This window comes from Sorex fumeus, unplaced genomic scaffold (genome assembly GCF_029834395.1).
Source record: "Sorex fumeus unplaced genomic scaffold, SorFum_2.1 ptg000002l, whole genome shotgun sequence".
NCBI lineage: Eukaryota > Metazoa > Chordata > Mammalia > Eulipotyphla > Soricidae > Sorex > Sorex fumeus.
In genome coordinates this window covers 60,202,186-60,222,476 of record NW_026606059.1, presented here as the reverse complement: position 1 = coordinate 60,222,476, position 20,291 = coordinate 60,202,186, and the positions used below count along the sequence as shown (strand labels likewise).

Here is a 20,291-nt window from a genome sequence, read left to right as displayed (position 1 = left end):
ATCCCGGTTTATTGGCTGGACTCAATGCTCTTCCCTTCTTCCAAAAACACACGTTTTCTATTACAATGCACTAAAATAAGAGTTCTGGAGTACAGGAGAACCACAATTTGAACATCCTGGTGAAATTTCTCTTTATTTTTGGGCTACACCCAGCAATGCTCAGGGGTTACTCCTGGCTCTGAACTTAGAGATTACTCCTGGTGGTGCTCGGGAGACCATTGAGATGCTGAGGATCGAATCCAGGATGGCCACGTATAAGGCTCTACCCATTGAAATACCACTTTGGCCCCTTGGTGGGAGTTCTTAAAATTGTGGTTGACTGGTTGACTTCTACTCTATGGCCTGAGGACTCAAGTACTGAGTTTGGGAAAATGACACACCATGCTTGGAATACCCAATCACTTTCCCTCTCCCTTTACAAAATACTCCCTCTATTGTTGCAGTGACTGGGGCCATGCACACTAATCACAGTACTTGCACATACCAGGTGTTAGTGTGTCAGAGACCGCTCACACTTTGTTAGGGCCAAGGATCACCACAAACAGCACTTCTGGAAGGATTGTACTTGGCACTTGGGTGGTGTTGGGGACCTAACTTGAGGCCTTGTGTTTGCATAACAGGGACTCTACCACTCTACCAACTGAGCTACCTCTTCTCTTTTTCCTCACAAATATCAAGAGAGGTGTAGAGTAAAGCATAAGATGCTCACATCTAACCCTGGTATTATTACACAGTTGAGCATCCTGAGGGCCATTCAGAAAAGCAGGATTGATTCTTGGTAGGTAACAAGAAGAAAAATAGTATTATAATTTATAATCATGAGAGGTTTTCCCATGCTGAGAACTTCCCAAAGATTTCCGTATTGAATTCTAACAACCCAATGCGGTTTGTTTTTTATTATTTCAATTTTACAGATGACAAAAGTCGGGTTTTTGTGTTGGAAAAACTTGTTCAAAATAAAAACTGGGTAATACAATGACAAAATAGTAACCCAGGACACAAATCGAAAACACCAGACCAAGGAAGACACATCAGATCCCATTCGAGAAAAAGCACAGCTCAGTGGACAGATTCTTAATGAGTGCTTTCAAAAAAAAAAAAAAAAAGGAAGAAGGAGAGAAGAGAGGACACGAGTTCCCTCTTCCAGATCATTCTCTGGAAACCATTAAGCATATCCAGACTCTGACCACAGACCAGGAAAATCCTCCCTGCAATTTCCGAGGCTAAAGAGTTGCTGAGATCCAGAGGCCACTGGCCACGTTACCTGTTCTCGGGGTCAGCCAAGGCCAGACTCCTGGTGACGAAGCACATCTTGAGAGGGATGCTTTTCCGATCTTTATGGAAGGAGAAGGATTGCGAAGCCAGGGGTTCCGAGGAGCCGGACCCTAACCGAGGGGACTCCGGCGGAGGCGTTTCCCACCCAATCTCAGAGACTGGGGAGCCTTTTTTCACATAGGGCGTGGCTTCTCGCATGTATTTCACTGGAAGCAAAAGAGACAGAGGCACGTGTAAGTACAGCAGGGCTGGATTTCCGCAAAGTCCGACTGCACGTCTGCACCCTGCAAAATTAGACAAGCTCTTAACGCTGGAACCTCTTAAATTCGGAGCAAGATTCCGAGTTCTGTTCTGCCCAAAATAGTAATCCTGATACTTCATTTAGAAGCCCGAGTGGGTTTTAGAACTTGCTAGCATGACGACCTAAACTTGAGAATTACTTGCAGCTCTTTTCAATGATGAGGTCTATTTTCCCCTGATTAGAAGATGCATTCTGGGAAAGAGGCTGAGAAACAAATGGGCAGAGTGCACGCGAGCCTGGCTTTGGCTGAACGGCCTAATTACTTAATAGAGATGAAGGGAATCTGGTCGCCACATTCATGTCAGCATTTTTCTGTTGAGAAGCAAGAATTTATGTGCAAAGAAAGACAAAAGAGGACATTTATTCTGAAACGGGGAAAAAAAACTTGTAGCTGCAAAATCATTTGGAGGGGCGTGTTGGAACTGAACACTAAACTGAACACAAACAATCACTAACAATCTAAAAGCCTACTAAAAAGAAATAAGATTGAATATATTATAAGACAGTTATATAGTCACTTAAAATGAGATAGATATAGATGACTGAGATAGAAAGTCCTGTAGGATCTACTATTAGCTTAGTATAAACAAGAGAGAGTGGTTTATAGACTATCTTTTCATATAAAATTTTGTATATTATACAAGTTTATCTACAACTATTTCTACATAGGAATGCAGGAAGATACTAATAGTTGTTATCTCTGTAGAGGGAAAATAAAAACCAAGATATAAAGATATATAACCTTTACTATTCACTTAGGATCCCTCTCATAGCACCTTCATGTTTAGCCATAAGCAAAGATTATTCCTAAAATTAAAAAAGAAAAAAAAGTGGTTGTTTAAAAACAGAGTAGTGGTGGTGGAGAATGGGCACTGGTGGAGGGATGGGTACTCGATCATTGTATAACTGAAACCCAAGCACAAAAATTTGTAAGTCTACAACTGTACCTCATGGTGTTTCACTAATAAAAAGTTAAAAAAAAGAGTGGATCAGACTGAAACTCTCTTTGACTTGTTTGCCCTGAACTTAAAAAGCTCTGGGCAGGGACTGGATTGATAGCACAGTGGGTAGGGCGTTTGCCTTGCACGTGGCCAACCTGGGTTGGATTCCCAGCATCCCATACGGTTCCCATATGGTCCCCCAAGCACCTCCAGAAGTAATTCCTGAGTGCAGAGACAGGAGTAAGTCCTGTGCATCTCTGGGTGTGACCAAAAAATAAAAAAAAAATAGAAGTAAAAGAAGCAAGAAGCTCTGGGTAGGGATAGGGACCGCAGGGGGACCGTTGAGTTGCAAAGTACTTGCCTTGCAAGTGGTCCCTATATGCCTCATGCACATGTGCTAAGCGTGATCGCAGAAGGTGTGTGGCACACTGATGCTGTCACAGAGGGAGTGTGGCTCCACCACAAGCAAAGATGTCTGAACCCCAAACCTGGTGAGCAACATGTGTGAGCATCACAGTGACCCCTGAAGAGTACCAGAGCTGAACTGTTCACAAGCACAACAAAATGATGTGACCCCGAGTGAGCACACTTGCGAGCGGCACAGGGAAAGTGACGTTCAGAGAGGACCACCAGCAAGTTTTTGTGTGAGCTCCATAACCAAGCCTGCAGGGGACCCCAGATCAAAGCTGCAATGCTACAAAGAGAAATGAAGGAAACAATGAATGGGCCCATTCTTGAATCTGATCCTTAGGCAGTGTTTAGTTGATAGGGCAAGCAGGTCCTTGCAACACACAAAATAAATTTCCATAGCCTTCTCGGTCACTCATAGTTTGGCTCTCAGCTGCAAGTATGTGTCAGGCTGGGCTGGAGAGTGGTATCTGGCTAAGTCCCTGCCGTTGTATGTTATATGAACGACAGCACATGGCAACGAGGGCAGTGAAAGAGGCATTCTTTCAGATCTTTGAAGACTCAATTCCACAAGCCCGTGCTTTCACTATGCAAGATGGAATGCCACTTTACTGGGACAGCAGAAATAAACAATATGTCATTCCAGAGTCAAGCGACCCCAAATTCTGGGGGACAAGTGCAGGTACTGCTGGAGTTCCACCAGATGCCATCGATCAGCCAAGGCATCTATATCTGAGCTCATCTATAAACTATCACCCACTCTGGAAAACTACTCTTGGCTCAACATGTACCACTAAGGGGAGTTGCTACCTGACTTTTCTGATAGAGGTTGTACCTCGAGGGAACCCCACTTACTTTAGAATGAGCTCATTCTTTTATATAGGAATAAAGTTCCTGGATGAATTCATGGGAAAAATGAATCCAAATACATGAGTGGCAAATTGGGTCCACAACAATTTAATAATCAGAGCGAACATACACAAATGCATGATATATATATATATAAAATATATATGTGTGTATACACACATACATAAGCATATATGTATGTATATATACTGGGATCCAATTAGCTATATTAAAACAGACATCACAGTTCAAGATAAAAGAAAAGTCATGTGTACCAGTGCACATTTGAAAAGAAGATTCCAAGGACTTTACCTATAAATACAGTTACGAACAAATGGCTTCAGTTTTAGCCAAACCTGTTAGTATAGGATACAGCCAGGGAAAAAGAGAAAATTTTCATGGAAGGTGTATTTTGTGGAATATTTTTTAAATTAGGAAATATGGTTACAAACCATTAACATTTATGGTTTCAGTGTACACAGTGACCTCATCTCGTGATCAGCAAAGTGTCCAAGACCCTCCACCACTGTTCCTTGTTACCTCTTGTCCACGGCTTCCTTCCTGCCCAGCCTCTTCCCTCACTACTAGATAATCTCAGTTCTGTAATCCAAAGCCAAGGGTTTGTCATCATTTGATATTATCTATTCCTTTGTTCTCTATATGTGACTTATGAGTAAGAACATCTGATATTGGTCCTTATTTTTGAGGAATACATTTAAAAGGACAACAGATAGACAAGAATAAATACAAAAAAACTAGATTTTCTTTTTTTTTTCTTTTAAAAAACTATTTAAAGCTACAACAGTCACCCATTGAAGATACTGAATTTTTCTGCTTTAAAAATTTCAGTTAAAGCCAGAAAGCTGTTTAGTGTTTTATTTTGTAGAATTATACTTATTTGTAGTTAGGAAATTCAGTTACTAAGTTGTCATTTCTATGTGGTTCAGAATTTGGAGGAATTTATAAAGGAGAAAAGACATAGATAGCAATTACTTTGAATTAAAATATACTCCCCATTAGAAATGGTATACAGTACAAAATAATTATTTTAACTGACCAAAAATATAAAGAGAAAAAAATAAATCAATAAGATATGGTAACTAAAAGGGTTGTTCATTTAGAGGAAAAAACTATTTTGGTCTGGTGTTTGAGCCACACGTGATGATATTCACGGCTTACTCCTGCCTCTGTGCTCCTGGGGGGACACCATATGTGGTGCCAGGGAATCAAACCCAGGTCAGTCACATGTAAGGCAACTTCCCTACCTGCTCTACTATCTCTGCTGCCTCTCATTTAGTCAAAATTCTATTAGTCATTTTCCATGAGGTGAGGACCTGGCTGTCCATAAGAGAAAATAGGACGCGGTCTTGGTTTAAAATATGTTTCTGGGGCTGGAGCAATAGCACAGCGGGTAGGGCATTTGCCCTGCACATGGCTGACCTGGGTTCAATTCCCAGCATCCCATATGGTCCCCCGAACACCACCAGGAGTAATTCCTGAGTGCAGAGCCAGGAGTTAACCCCTGTGCATCACTGGGTGTGACCCAAAAAGCAAAATTTAAAAAAATATGTTTCTCAGACCAGGAAAAGAAGAGAAGGAAGGAAATAAAGGGAGGGAGGGAGGGAAGAAGGAAGGAAAGAACAAAGGGAGAGAGGAAAGGAGGAAGAGAGGGAGGGGATAACAGGAGGTCTTGTGTTAAATCTGAATTTTTAGTGCAATGATACAGACACATACAACTGGTTGCTTCCACTTGGGTGCCTCTGAGCAGAATGTACCAAACAGAAATGAATGCTCCGTGTTGCCAAAGTTTCTTATTAAACTTTAGTTTGGCTTTATCCAACCAAGTAGAGCACTATTAATTGCTCTGACAGATGGCAAGAAATACACATCACAGTGCCAGTGTCAATCTCTTAAGGAGCTCCAAACCAAATTAATCCAATGAAAATCCTTTCTGAAGAAAAGTAATTCTTTCCTCCCAGATGGCAAAAGAATCCATAGGCATCTTTTTTGTTTTGTTTTAATTTGTGTGGGTCACACCTGGTAGTGCTCAGGGCTTACTCCAGGCTCTGTGCTCAGGGATCACTCCTGATGGAGCTTGAGGAACCATATGTGGTGCCAGGGAATCAACTTGGGTCAGCTACATGTCAGGCAAGCACTCTACCCATTTTGCTATTTCTGTGTCTTTACCCACAAGGAATCATTTAAAGGTAACAAATCAAGGGTGAAAAAAATCTAAATATATAAAAGAAGTTATACATAAGGAAACAAGGTATTCCTAGCAAAAAAATAATAATAACTGATAGTAGCATCAGTCTCACGTAGACTACAAAATTAAAAGTATGTTAGCTATGTGTAAAGAAATAAATCAAGACCATGAAGGAGCCCTAAGTTCAATCCCCAGTACCAAATGGTCCCCTAAATCCTGCCAGAAGCAATCCTTCCAAAGTACTAAGCTGGGAGTAGTGCCTGAACACCACTAGGTAAGCCCACCCCCACACCCCCACCAAACACTCAAAAGTTTGAGAGCTACTTGGGGGCAGAGAGGTAATTAATACTGTGGATAAAGCACTTTCCTTGAATATACTCAACCCATCTTTAATCCCGGACACCCCATATGGTCTCCCAAGCCCTTCCAGGAGTGATTCCTAAGTGCTGAGCCAGGAAAAATCTCTGAGCATCACCAGGTGTTTTCCCTTCCCGCTCAAAAAAAAAAAATACAAAAAATTTGAGAGCTTCCTCCAGAGATTATTAAAAAAATAAATTAATTAAAAAAATAAAACTTTCTGATAAGAAATAAACTGATTAAAATAATTATGATAAACTATTCAATACACCTCTTTACAATATTGGAGCATAACTACACGTAGGAGAGCTAGAAAACTTTTTTCATTTTATGTATAACTTATTTTCACTTTAAGTATAAATTAATAAAACTAAATGTATTCTTAAAAAAAAGAAATTGGCCTAGCATTGTATATGGATAAAATAATCAGATAGAACATTTCAATAATTCAACAATTATTATCTTACAGCATTTAATAAATATTATTGTTATATTTATAATATAACAGTGATACTGTTATATACTAATCATTGACTGAAACAAGAATTAAAATATTGATAAACATGTGAGGATTGGAATTAATAAATTTTAGATGAGAAGAAATTATACAAATTGTAACACAAAAATACAAAAAGAATTAAAAATATGGAACAGGGATTAAGAGATGTGGAAGAAGTGAGAAGGTATAATATGTTTAACTGGAATTGCTGGAAAATATAATGGGAAAAATATTGCAGAGAAGGACAAGAATTTGCCTGATGGAAATTTATCAACAGATTCAAGAAACCTAACTTGATTTGGCTGAAAAATATCATCAACACAGATATAAGACACCTCCTAGACTATAAGGAGTCTTAATGGATTAGTTTTTCCTCAGAACCTCAATGAGAAGCCATCTTTACAGCATACAGCCGCAAAGAAGGGCCACATGGAGGGCTGGCTCCACAGCTCCCAGAGAAGACACCAGGTTCCAAAAAGAGCCGCGATCACCGGGAAGTCCGAGATGGGGTAGGTGCTGCATCCCACCTCCCCCAGATGGAACCCCAGTGACCAGAAGCCTCTACAAGCATAGCTCGAGAATTCGGGAACTAGGACTTTTCCGCCAAACCGCTCGGCCGCTTATGCGGCTGCGCAACATCTCTGTATATACAAAGTGATCAATGGGAAGTAAATCACTCAACGTTTCTCCCTGAAAATCAGAGTTAAGTTTGGAGCACAGCCACAGCCCCAGCAGCACAAGGACTTAATGCAGAACCCAGCAGCGTGGAGCAGAAATGTGAACGGACTATGCGTTAATCCAGGCCATCATGTCTGCCCGGAGGGGAAAGGGTGTTGCCCCATTCGCCCTCTCCTCTCTGGAAAGAAAGATGGCGGTCACGTGGGAGCCTTGTGGACAGCAGGTATGAGCCGGAGGTGTGGGAGTGACTAAAACCTCATGGGAAGGGGGGCGTTCCGGTCTGTCCTTCACGCCCTACCGAGGTCACCAGTTGCCCCCCACGAGCAGCTCTCAGGCACGGCCATGACTCCAGAGCACAGAAACCAATCTCTTAATTATCTGACTTTCAATAGAAATACTTCCAGGGTTAATAAGTAAAATAGCGGAAATCCAAAACCAACATTTACTTCTTGAACCCAGCTGTAGAAAGCAAATCACTTCACAATGCTTTTTCAGCATGTCTGATTTGGGGGGAGGTAAACCCTAAATAATAGTGGTGCATCTTTTATTGAAACAATGAATCTAATCAAAGCAGATAGAGTGTTAACTAGAATTCATCTGCCTCGCAGGCACTGGGAGGGGTGGGGGTGGGGTTTTATTGGGGTTCTTCGGGGTAAAAAATAAGTATTGGTAAAGGGAAATGTGTTTGATATTTGCATGACTGAGACCTAAACCTGAAAGCTTTGTAACTTTTCCCACAGTGATCCAATAAATAATTAAAAAAAAAAGAAACGTCAAAAAAAAAGAACCTCTATGAGAGCACTTTTCTATGAGCTTTAGCTATCAACCTCTTTCATTCAGAAACTGTGTAAAGAAGGCTCAGCAAAATTCCTAAATGAGTCCAGAGATCATGTTTCCCACCAAAAAAGCAAGTTCGTAATTTCACAGAACAAAAGGACTAAAAGATTATCTTCTTTGTTTCTAAGCAAGATATGCTAAGGTCAGTGAACCTTTTATCTGTCCTGAAGGAAAAACAACACCCTGATTAAGGCGGCTTTGTTTAGGCTCCTTCTTCTTGAGAGGCACAGAAAAATGGAAAAATTTGTCCCCGAGTATAACAAAGACAGAAATAGAAATTGCCATTGAATTTCTCTAAGGGTCCACAATTTCTCACACAGGGGAAGTAATGGTCACACTCTTCTTTATTGTTGGAAGATAGTCTGAGTAATTTCTTTAAGACTTGGCCATCAATTGCAAGGATAATTCGATTGGCAAGCTGAACCATCCTCCATCAACAACTGGGTCCCCAGGTCAAATCTGCATTCCCTTCATGAAGAGTAAGAGCAGAAAACGTTATGTCTGGATATATAAAGAGGTGTCTATAATAGGAAATCAAGACTATGACATGGGCTGGAAAGTAGTGCAGGGGTTAAGGTGCTTGTATTTCATGTGGCCAACCCTGGCTCAATTCCTGGTACTGCATGGTTCCCCAACCATCACTAGGATCAACCTCCAAGGCCTGAGTTGAGAACAGCCCCAAAGCACTCTTGGTGTGGGTCCAAAAAAAACAAAGAGACTCAATGACACCTCTTCAGGTTTTTTTCTGTCTTTATGTTCTGACACTTCTATAAACTGCAATCAAAATAATGAGTGTGATCTAAGTCAGAGAAAGGAAGGTGGTACTTTAGACTAGATTTAACTGCAATAGATGCCTCATATTACAGTGTATTTAATAACACAGAGGTTTGTTTTTCTTTGACCAAACGTCTAGAATTAAATAATATAGCTGCTAGGGCAGGCAACTCTGCTCTCTGACATATCCGGGGCTTCAGGCTTCTGTTCCTGTTCTTGTCTCCATCCCAGGCCCATGATCTCATGGCCTAAGATGTCTGTTTGAGTTCTGGCCATCATGTCCAAATCCCTATCAGTAGGAAAGACAAAGACGAGAAGGCTACACCATCTTTCTTCTTTTAAAGCTACTAGCAGAAATTGACATATTATATCTACTTCAAATCACAGGTCAGAACTCAGTCACATGGCCACGTCTAAGAGGAGATTTTTTTTTAACTCTTAATTCTGAACAGCCCTATCCTCACCCACAGAGTGAGGAGGTAAAGCTATTATTTTAGCAAATGGAGAGACAATTGTTAGGGGAGAACTCTCAGCTTTTGCATGAGGAGACATTCCTGATTCTGTGAGGATAACTCTAGATTTCATAACACACAACACCCAAGGATACAGGCATTACAATCACTCCCGTCTTACCAAAGACACGTGCAAGTCAGGGAAAATCAAATGTCCAAGTTAGAGTGTTAGAGACATGAGTCAAACCCAGGCTATTTGACTCCAGTGGTCTTGATTTTAACAACGAAGCAATGCTGTTTCCCACACTTCTTCCCTTTAATTAATTGGATGTACGTCTGTCTGTGTGTGTATTTAAGCCAACATTTTTATGTACTGAGAGAAAACATCCAATTAAGAGTCTACTGCCTGTATCATAAGAGAGCTTGAGTTTGTCAGCCCGAACTATTAAACTATGGCATTTCAATAAATGCCTCTTAAGACACTGGGATATGTATTCATAATAGAGGGTTTAACCTGGCAGAACCGAGCAGCTAGTGACTGAATAATTACACCTCCATGTACTTACAGACAGCAATTTCAGGCAAAGAGCTGTTGAAACCAATCAAGAAGAAGCCAGGCCTAGTTCAGGGAGCCTCATAATCAGACCTAATTAATAAACTATGCCCTTTCAGAGCATCCTGAATTAAAAACTGTGGTTGAGCAATTAAAATTCCAATCTTCACTTGTAAAAAAAAGGGAGGAAAGCGCAGTAAGAAGTGGTCTTCATACCAATACTCTCCCAAGTCACTTTCAATATGTCTCTCCTTTTTCATTTGGAGGCCAGGCAATTGTAAAGATTTGAAAAGAACATTCAGGAAAGCCCAAGTGTACTCTCTGGTCCCAAGTTGCCACAATTAAATCTTTGTTGGGGCGGCCAGATGACATTTGAAAGGAAAAGCACACACAGGCTACTAATGAGGAAATGCTTTAGGCAAATCTAATCATCCCTCCTACCAGGCTGGTTTCTGAGGAGCCTGTAAAACCTTCTGATAGTTGTATGTTTTCATCTTAAAATAAAAATAATGACAACAAAACCAAAACAGAGGGGAGAAGCGTTTCCAATTTACAGGCAGGAAAGGAAATATTTCATTGCCCTAAGTGACATGAACACAAAACTGTCCATTTCCTTTCTTTTTTTTTTTTAATTGAATTGCCATGAGATACACAATGACAAGGCTGTTCAATGCATAAAACTGTCCCTTTTCTAATGTGGTTAAGGGAAAAACAGATGAGCTGAAGATCAGCAACCTGGATATTCAGATCTTTGGTGAAGCTTCCAAGTTTGGGAAAGGGCAGATGGTGGGATTTTCTGACAAAATGCAATAGAGACTTCCCCTTAATGGCATTTTCAAGGCTCACTTGGAGAGAAAGGGTAGAGAAGATCATCCAAAAAGATAAAAAGATGATGAAAGAAGTAATATAAGCTCCTAGAAACCGCAGCTAAACTCTCAGGAGGCTCAGTGGTGAGGTGGAAAGAGAACTGGCCCTGGGAATCAGGGACCAGGATGAGCGTTCCAGCTCTGCCACTAACTAGTTCTCTACCCCCTGGCAAAGTCATATCATCTCCTAGGACCTCAATTCCTCGCCCAACAAGGGATAGGAATAAGGACCTTATTTCCATATCACAAGATGCCTTGAGAAACAACCTTTGCTGAAATAAAAAACAGAACAAAATAAAACAAACCCACTTCTTCCTCTTTTTGAATCACCATTAGCTATAGACTTACAAAGCTGTTCCTGATCAGGTTTCAGTTATAAAATATTCCAACATCCATCCTTCACCAGTGTAAATTTCCCACTACCAATGTCCCTAGTTTCCATCCCCCGCCCCCACACCCCACCACAGCCTGTCTCTATGGCAGACACCTCTCTTTTTTTCCCTCCCTCCTTCCCTCCCTCCCTCCCTCCCTCTCCTCTCTCTCTCTCTCTCTCTCTCTCTCTCTCTCTCTCTCTCTCTGTCATGTACTGAAAGGTTATTGTGTATGTCCCTTTACCCCCTTCCAGCACTCAGTTCTTGTCCAGATTTATCATTCCCAATTATCATTGTCATAGTGGTGCCTTTTCTATCCTAACTGCCCTCCTCACAGCATGGACCAGTCCTCCTGGCCTTCATTTCTGCTGTCTTTGGGTGTAGAGGGACAGACATAGAATGACTGCACTCATTTGGGGGACTATAAAAATATTTTTAAAAACCCATTTCAATTTTTTGCGTCATGATCAACCAATAACCCTATCATCCAGAGTGCCAAATTTATAGGTCTTGGGTATATGTGTCTTCTGATATTTTACCAACCCATTCAGGCACCTGATAAGCATGCAAGAAAGCCCATAATAAGATTTTTTTTATTATTAGTTAAACACCATGAAGTACAGTTGTAGACTTAGAAACTTTTGTGCTTGGGTTTCAGTTATACAATGATCGAGTACCCATCCCCATAAGATTTTATCTTTAAGTAACTTTTTCTTCAGTTTGACAGAGTTGTCTAGGAGAATTATTAGTTTGCATTTTCTCACCAGCATTTCTTTCACTCCATTCCATCAGGCGGCTCTGTGATGGTTAAGAGGTTAAGAGGTAGTGGAGGAAGTCTCTCAAGAGGTCATTAGAGCATTGTGGGTGAGTATGCTAAGGGGTCAACTGTAAAACTAACTGGGTATGAGTATGTTAAGACTCTATTAAAAATGATCTAAAAACCATCCTATTTTAGATCTCGGTTCCAATTCCAATTTTGCCCCCTCTATAATCTTTGGTAATTTTCACATCCTCTGTAGCGCTTTATCTCAACCCTCTATATGTATAAAATGGGAGAAAATAATGACCACCTCATAGAACTTTTCCTGAAGCTTAAAGAATATATGTGTTAAAATGAAATAAAGTGACTAAAACTTATACAAAGAATGGTCCTACTTTAGACAGGAAAGTCTGTCAATAGGATCTGCCTTTATTCTTCAACAAAGTTAGAATGTTGTCCCAGGGATGCCTTCTGAGACCCAGAAAATATTTCCTATCCCATGAGTCATCCAACCAATCAGAAGAACTTGATAGATTCTGTTTTTTATTAATTCTCCACTAATCGAAGAAGTTCCCAATTTGGGCAGGTTCCTCTCTTTGGTTTGTAGCTGTCCCAGCAAATGAATCACACACACTCCCCTTGAGAGCCCAAACTCCACCATATATCACTGTCACTGTCACTGTCCTCCATTGTTCATCGATTTGCTCGAGTGGGCCCAGTAACATTGTGAGACTTGTTGTTACTGTGTTTGGCATATTGAGTATGCCACTGGGAGCTTGCCAGGCTTTGCCATGCAGGCAAGATATTCTTGGTAGCTTGCTGGGCTCTCCGAGAGGGATACAACACCATATATATGTCTGTGTATTGTGTTTGCATTTTTTGCTTTGGGGGTCACACTCAGTGGTGCTTAGGGGCTATCACTTGCCTGTACCATTTGCCAGCTACATGGCCTTGGGAAATCATTCTTAACTTCCGGGCATCTCCATATCTCCACCACCAAAATGAAGATAAGTCTAGTCTACTTCAAAGTTGCAATGAGGACTAAATGGATTTTCATACATAAGGACTCATGATTAGCACCCAAAAAGTTATTGTCAGTGTTGAAAAAATAGAAATTCACATAGATAGCCATAGGAACAAAACAAATGTCTGACTGTAAATCATGGACTAGCTGAGCAAAGAAAGGATGATGCTTATAGGAAGAAAGACTGCTTCTTTAATCTTATAACTAAAGCAGCAGAGGTCAGTGAGTTGACCCAAAGTTTCAAGATATATATGTAACAGATGGGGGCTGAAAAATCACATCTTTTATTCTGTTAAAAGGAGGCTTGGTAAACTATTTTTACTAGGGGTCAACTGAAACTTGGTATGTGTGTGTGTGTTGGGGAAGTTTTGTGGACCATAGGTCACTGCCACAACTATTCCAATCAATTACTATAGCATAAAAGAACCCAGAAAATGTGTCGACAAATAGATGTGGCCGCTTTCCAATCATTTTAGAAAACAGAGGGTGGATCTGATTTGACCCAGAGGTTAAGTTCCCAGCTCTGACTTTGGAACAGTAAGCACCGCCAGCAATTACTGACTGCCTCGCATGCATGGGTCCTGCTCTAAGGTCTCAAGATTTTCACTTACATAAGAACCATTCTATGTGTCAGAAGTATTATTATTATTATACTTAATATAAGCAAAGACAGCAGAAGTGACTTACCCAAGTTCCCACAGCAGCAACGGACTGAGGCAGGATTTGTGCTGAAATTGCCCATCTTAAAAGCCTTTAATTCTAAGCATTTTTCCAGTGCTCTTGCCTTAAACTCTGGATAGAGTCTCTCCATGTGTCCAAATGTCCCTGCCTGAATTCTATCTGTCCAATCACCACTATCTTAAAAGTCACCTTATTAAAAACATTTCTGACTGAGATATTTTTATTTCTTTTTTATATGGGCTGGAGCAATAGCAGAGTGGGTAGGGCCTTGCATGCGGCCAACCTGGGTTTGATTCCTCCATCTCTCTTGGAGAGCCTGGCAAGTTACCGAGAGTATCCTGGCCACACAGCAGAGCCTGGCAAGCTCCCCGTGGTGTATTTGATTTGCCAAAAACAGTAACCATAAGTCTCACAATGGAGACGTTACTGGTGCCTGCTCATGCAAATCAATGAGCAATGAAAGAACAGTGCTACAGTGCTCTGGAACCCACATATTATATAACCTGCATTCACTGACTGTGGCTTCACTGTGTAGATATACACAAAACATCTTGAACAACTTATACATGGATTAAATGGAAATATTTGGCTTTACATTAAGAAACATACAAGTCGGGGCTGGAGTGTGTAGCACAGCGGGTAGGCGTTTGCCTTGTGCACAGCTGACCCAGATTCAATCCCTAGCATACCATATGGTCCCCCGAGCACCATTAGGGGTAATTCCTGAGTGCAGAGTTAGGAGTAATCCCTGTGCATCGCCAGGTGAGACCCAAAAAGCAAAATATATATATATATATATATATATATATATATATATATACAAGTCTAGTTAAAAGGCAGCTAAAACTCCTAGAATCTTGCTCATTTATCATCTAGAGATTGCCAGGCGGCTGATCAATATTTTCTTAGGACTTAAGGTAGTAAAAAATGAAACTAAGAAGTAATGAACATGATAGTTGTTGCTTTCACTACCTGAGGCCCCTAGATGAGCCTCTAGTGAGCCTTTGGAAGAGGTATCCAGTGGCTTAGGTAACAAAACTAAGATACTAAGAGTTTCATTAAGGCCCATTTTAAAAGGTAAATAATGTAGATATAATGGAAAGTTTCTTCATTATCTGTTCAATATAAAAATCCCATAACATGTAGAATAAAGCCGTATACACATTTTATGAGAAGAAATGTTGAGGGTTGTCAAAACTGTGGTTGTCAAAATAAAGTAATAGGATATTGGGTTCCACTGATACTTACTGTCCAAAAAGACAAAAGACAATTAGTCACCTTGATTAGACCCTACTTGGACTCCTAGAAGTTAAATTACATTTAAATGAGAGTGAAGAGAGTCACCAGGTTGTTGAAAGGGTCACAAAATAAACAAATTCAATTAAAAGCATTAGAGCACTATAGCTAAGTGTATAAATCCTGGAATCTGACTGATAAAGTTCAATTCTGAGCTTATCTATTGCCTAACACTATGTTTACAAGGAAGTCTTCATTTCTCCATGTGTTAATTTTGTCACTAATGTCCTAGAATTGTTGAAGGATTAAATAAATTGATAAAGGCTTGGGGAAGTGATTGAAAAGGGTTAATGTATATATTATGCATGCGGAAAGCCCAGATGTGATCCCCAATCTTGTGTGTTTCCCCCAAGCACAGAGCTGGGAAGAGTATCGCCTGAGAATTGCTTGGAGTGACTCTAAAACAAAACAGAACAAGGTCATGTAACTAGAACACTTGTAAGTTAAACTTCATAATGATCAATTACCATCACTGTAACCAAAACTGAAAAATACATTTATGGAATCTAAATAATTAAGGCTAAGGATCACTTCTCTGTATCTCTGTTATCTCTACAGGGTGAAGCCACAGTCTGTGACTACAAGTTATAGGGTTAATAACTGAGTGCAAATATATGAAAACACTGTGAAGGAATGAGTTCCCACTTGCTAGTGACATTCATGCAGAAACTGGAAGTGATTTTTCTGAACTGCATTGTGGAAAACTTACTCTGTGGAAGAACAGAATGTTTCAAATATCCTTTCAAGCTGTCATGTTCTGAGTACCTTCTAGAATGTGATTAATGTGCCTAATGCAAAAACTCCAATACAATAAGGGCAAATCATGATTGTAGATCATGGAAAATCGTGCAATTTATTATAATATTCTCATTAGTTATAAAATAATTATGGAACAATGGAGCAGTTAATATGTCTAAGTCTTAGAATCCTCCTCTGTAAAGTGCACCTTAGAAAGGCAATAAAATGTAGTAGTTTAATAAGTGAGGATCAGAGTCTTTTCCCTAAGAGATGTGTGTTTCTGAGCAAGCAATGAACCTTCTCTCTATCTCATTTCCCCCACCTGATTATAATGGGATCTACTGCAAATAATTTTATAAGGATTAAATCAATTTTAAATGTAAAACAAAGCCTAGGAATAATGGGCATTTATATTTAACTACTACTAGTACTCTGTTGCTATCATTGTCATTATTAGGAGATTTAAATAAGAAAACACATCACAAAGATATCACTTCATTTCATAACTGTAGAAACTGTCATATTATAAATGCTTGGAAGTAGGTTCTCACTCTTTTTTTTTTACACATAATATAACCTCCTGTGCATTGTGTGCACAACACAGAATATAATCTGTTGACCACATCAATTCCTGCTTTTGGGGATTGGAAAACCATTCCCATGTCAGGAAGGAAAAAAAAATCATACAAATCCAAAGTCTAGGAATTGCTAGACTATAATTTCATATGCAATCATAGATAACCTCAAGTTGTTTTCATCTATTTGACTGTTTTTGGTCTGTCTTTTTTGGGATACACCCAGTGGTGCTTAGATCTTATTCATGGTTCTGTACTCAGGAGTCACTCGTGGCACGGCTTGGGGGACCGTATATGGTACTGGGCATAGATACTCGTACTGGGTCACAAGCAAAGCAGAGCTGTGCAGGGTGAATGTCTTCCTTCCTGTACTAACTCTCTGGCGCTCAAGTTTCTTTACCAGGCTTTAGTCAGTGTGGAGAGGACATGAATTCATGATGCCGGCAGAGTCACCCCCCATTGATCAGTGAATTCCCCAATTCTCACATCTCAAATAATCAAAATTTCTCTTCCTTTGTAAAATACATGACTATTTTATCAGCTATACCGTTATGTGCATGCAGGAAATGAGTAACAAGAAGAGAGGATGTCAGAATACCCCACTCTAAATACTGTTCTAATTTTTTCCTAGTCTTTCCTAGTCCAAAGATCACATGGAACTGGGGGCTGACATCAAAAGACAGGAAGTGTGGCTCTCACTTCCTCCTTCCAGGTACATGTAGAAAATAATTCTCTGTTATTCCAGGTGTAGTTTTGTAAGAACATTCTAAAACCCAAACTTGGGTCTCAGCAGATTAACAGTCACTTTTCAGTGGCAGAAGTCCAGGGTCACATAGCTTTCACAAGAAACCATAATAAGTAAACAAAATATCATTACAAGGGCAGACTCAAGCCAGGCCTGAGACTTTTTTCCCCACTCAAGCCTAGATAACTTGTATACTTGAAGGGATCAAAGAGGCATATAAGATTTTGGCCAATGAAATGGGGACAGAGGGCTTAGAAACATCAGGGTCCATCAAAGTAGACAATGTTATGAATACTAGCTATTTTGGACCGGAGCAATAGCACAGCAGGTAGGGCGTTTGCTTTGCACTTGGCCGACCTGGGTTTGATTCCTCCACCCTCTCGGAGATCCCAGCAAGTTATCGAGAATATCCCGCCTAAATGGCAGAGCATGGCAAGCTCCCCATGGCGCATTCGATATGCCAAAAACAGTAACAACAAGTCTCACAATGGAGACATTACTGGTGCCCGCTTGAGCAAATCGATGAACAATGGGATGACAGTGGTACAGTGCGACAGTGCTAACAGCTATTTTAATGTGCTTTTAGAGCTTGAAACACTTCCATGTGCACAATCTCATTTCCTGTTCACTGTCATCTGTTTCTGAACAATGCATGAACTAAGATGCTTTCAGAATCTGACGGGGACCCGTGAGGTAGCTCAAAGGGAAGCAGGATATACCTTGCATGCAAGGCCCAGAGCTGGGTCCCTGACGATGATCCTAGACCACCCCTTCCTTGCCCTGGGACCCAAGCAGCACCACACTTCTATGCCTGAGCACTGAACAGTCTGACCCACCATTCCGGGGCCCACTCCAAAGCAGAATAGTATCTGACTGTGCAGATATATGACAACTTCCGTGCCCTAAGGGATAAGAGCACAACAACTTTCTCAGTCAAATTCTACTTTGAATAGGAGATGCATTCAGACACACCATACACAAGCACAACACATATCACATATACAACTACATCATGCGCACCACATACATCACACACACACATTTTACACATAAAACACACCACACATATCATACACACACACACACACACACTCCACACACAAATACACAAACACAGAGGCACCACACACACACACACACACACACACACACAAACATACACTTATACATATGCTCGCTTGATGACATGGGATGGCCTTATTTTGTGCTCTTTTGGGAGAGCGGTTTTTTTTTTGAAGGAAAATCTGTATTTATTTATTTTTTTAATTTTTATTAGTGAGACATCATGAGGTACAGTCGTAGACTTACAAATTTTTGTGCTTGGGTTTCAATTATGCAATGATCAAATACTCATCCCTCCACCAGTGCCCATTTCCCACCACCACGGATCCCAGTATCCCTCCCACCCCCATCCCCCCCATCCCACCCTGCCTCTGTAAGCAGGGCATTCCCTTTTGTTCTCTCTCTCTTATTGGGTATTGTGGTTTGCAAAAGAGGCAATGGGTGACAATCATGTTTGGTCTATAGTTTACTTTCCGCATGCTTCTCCCATCCTGGGAGGATCCTCCCAACACCCTTTATTTGGTGCTCCCTTCTCTATCTGAGCTCCCTTTTCCCCTAGCATGTGTGGTTGGCCTCCAAGCCATGGAATAAAATTCCTGGTACTAATCTCAGCCATTCTTGGGTGTTAGTCTCCTATTTTGTTACTTTATGTTACTTTACAGATGAATGCAATCTTTCTATGTCTATCCCTTTCTTTCTGAGTCATTTTGCTTTGGTACATTTACACAATGGAGTACTATGTAGCTGTTAGAAAAGACATGAAATTTACATGCAAGTGGTACTACATGGAAAGTATCATGTTAAGGGAGAGGGTTTTGAAGACCAAGAAGAAAGAGGTCAGCATGACAGCCATGAGGAAAGGCCTAGGTAAGTATCTTCAGTCTGACTGTGAGGGGCAGGGGATTAAAGTCTTATGTGTTCTCGCTAAAGCACCAAAACCTTCTCTTAAGTCTGAAAAATCAAAGTAGAAAAATTATTTTTATGTTTTTAATTTTTAAATGAAGAAGGGACTTATTGGCATTACTGGAATCAGCAGAGACACAACAATTTCACAATAAATAAGAAAATTTGCCAAGGAAAACCTAATAATAAAAAAGATCTTTAAATAAATTATATTCAGAGAGCTTACATCTCTCACCTCAAGCAAATACACTAAATCTATAATTTAATCCCTCACGTTCTAAGTCAAATAATATAATGCTAAGATAACTAATAACCAAAACTGTAATAATATAAAAGTTTTAAGTGATATGGAGACAATGGTTAGATTTCTGTGGATAGTGAGTCATGAGTCCTGTCAAACTTCAAAGAAATCTAAGCATATGGGGGGATTAACAAACTCTAGTGATGAGCTCAGAATTTGTGTTTTTTTAAAAATATATAAATGCTCTTTATAACATACTATGCTGAGATTTCTAAAACCATTAAGCTTCAATTAGAGAAAAATTATAATCACATAAATATCAGCAGTTACTGAAACTAATGATGAGAATAAAGTCAAAATTACCCTTAAAAAGATACCATAAATAATCTCAAGTTCCCTTTGATTTCTGGATATCTATTCACATGCTATTTAAAGGCATCATCCTTCTGGAAGGAGCTTCACTTCTACCTGCAGGATGGGGTGATGAGAGCAAAATTCCAGTTCTTGGAGGGAGGTAATGAGGAATAGACGCTGCTCACTAGAATGCTGAATATGGAGTCCAGGGAAAACACTCAGTGAGAAATAATCTAGAAAAAAAAAAAACACTGCGTATTTCCTGGAGGAGGTGGAGGAAAAGGCCCGTCTTCTCGACGGGCCCCTGGCCCCCCTGGCAATAGTGGATCTCGAATTAGTGGAGGAGGTGGTAGAACAGAGCCAGTTTCTGTAGCTTCTGTTTGAGCAGAAAGAGTTGAATCAGACACACTTATATTACAAAGGTTCTCTTTCTATCACTTCTAGTGGGTTCCATTTCTGAAGATGTGTGTCCACTCATATCCAAAGATAGCATGTTAAAACTTCTGAGTTCTACTATCCAGATAGTCTATTAGGATTAGAGTGAA

At 40.2% G+C, this 20,291-nt stretch overlaps 1 protein-coding gene across 1 annotated transcript in view; it reads right to left on the bottom strand.

Annotated features, from left to right (window-relative positions):
* Positions 1-20,291, bottom strand: part of SNTB1 (syntrophin beta 1) — a 277,030-nt gene that overhangs the window by 150,058 nt on the left and 106,681 nt on the right. Inside the window, exon 3 of the mRNA XM_056111087.1 lies at positions 1,265-1,481. Coding sequence (XP_055967062.1) covers positions 1,265-1,481 — 217 coding nt within the window. The remainder of the gene's footprint in view (positions 1-1,264; positions 1,482-20,291) is intronic.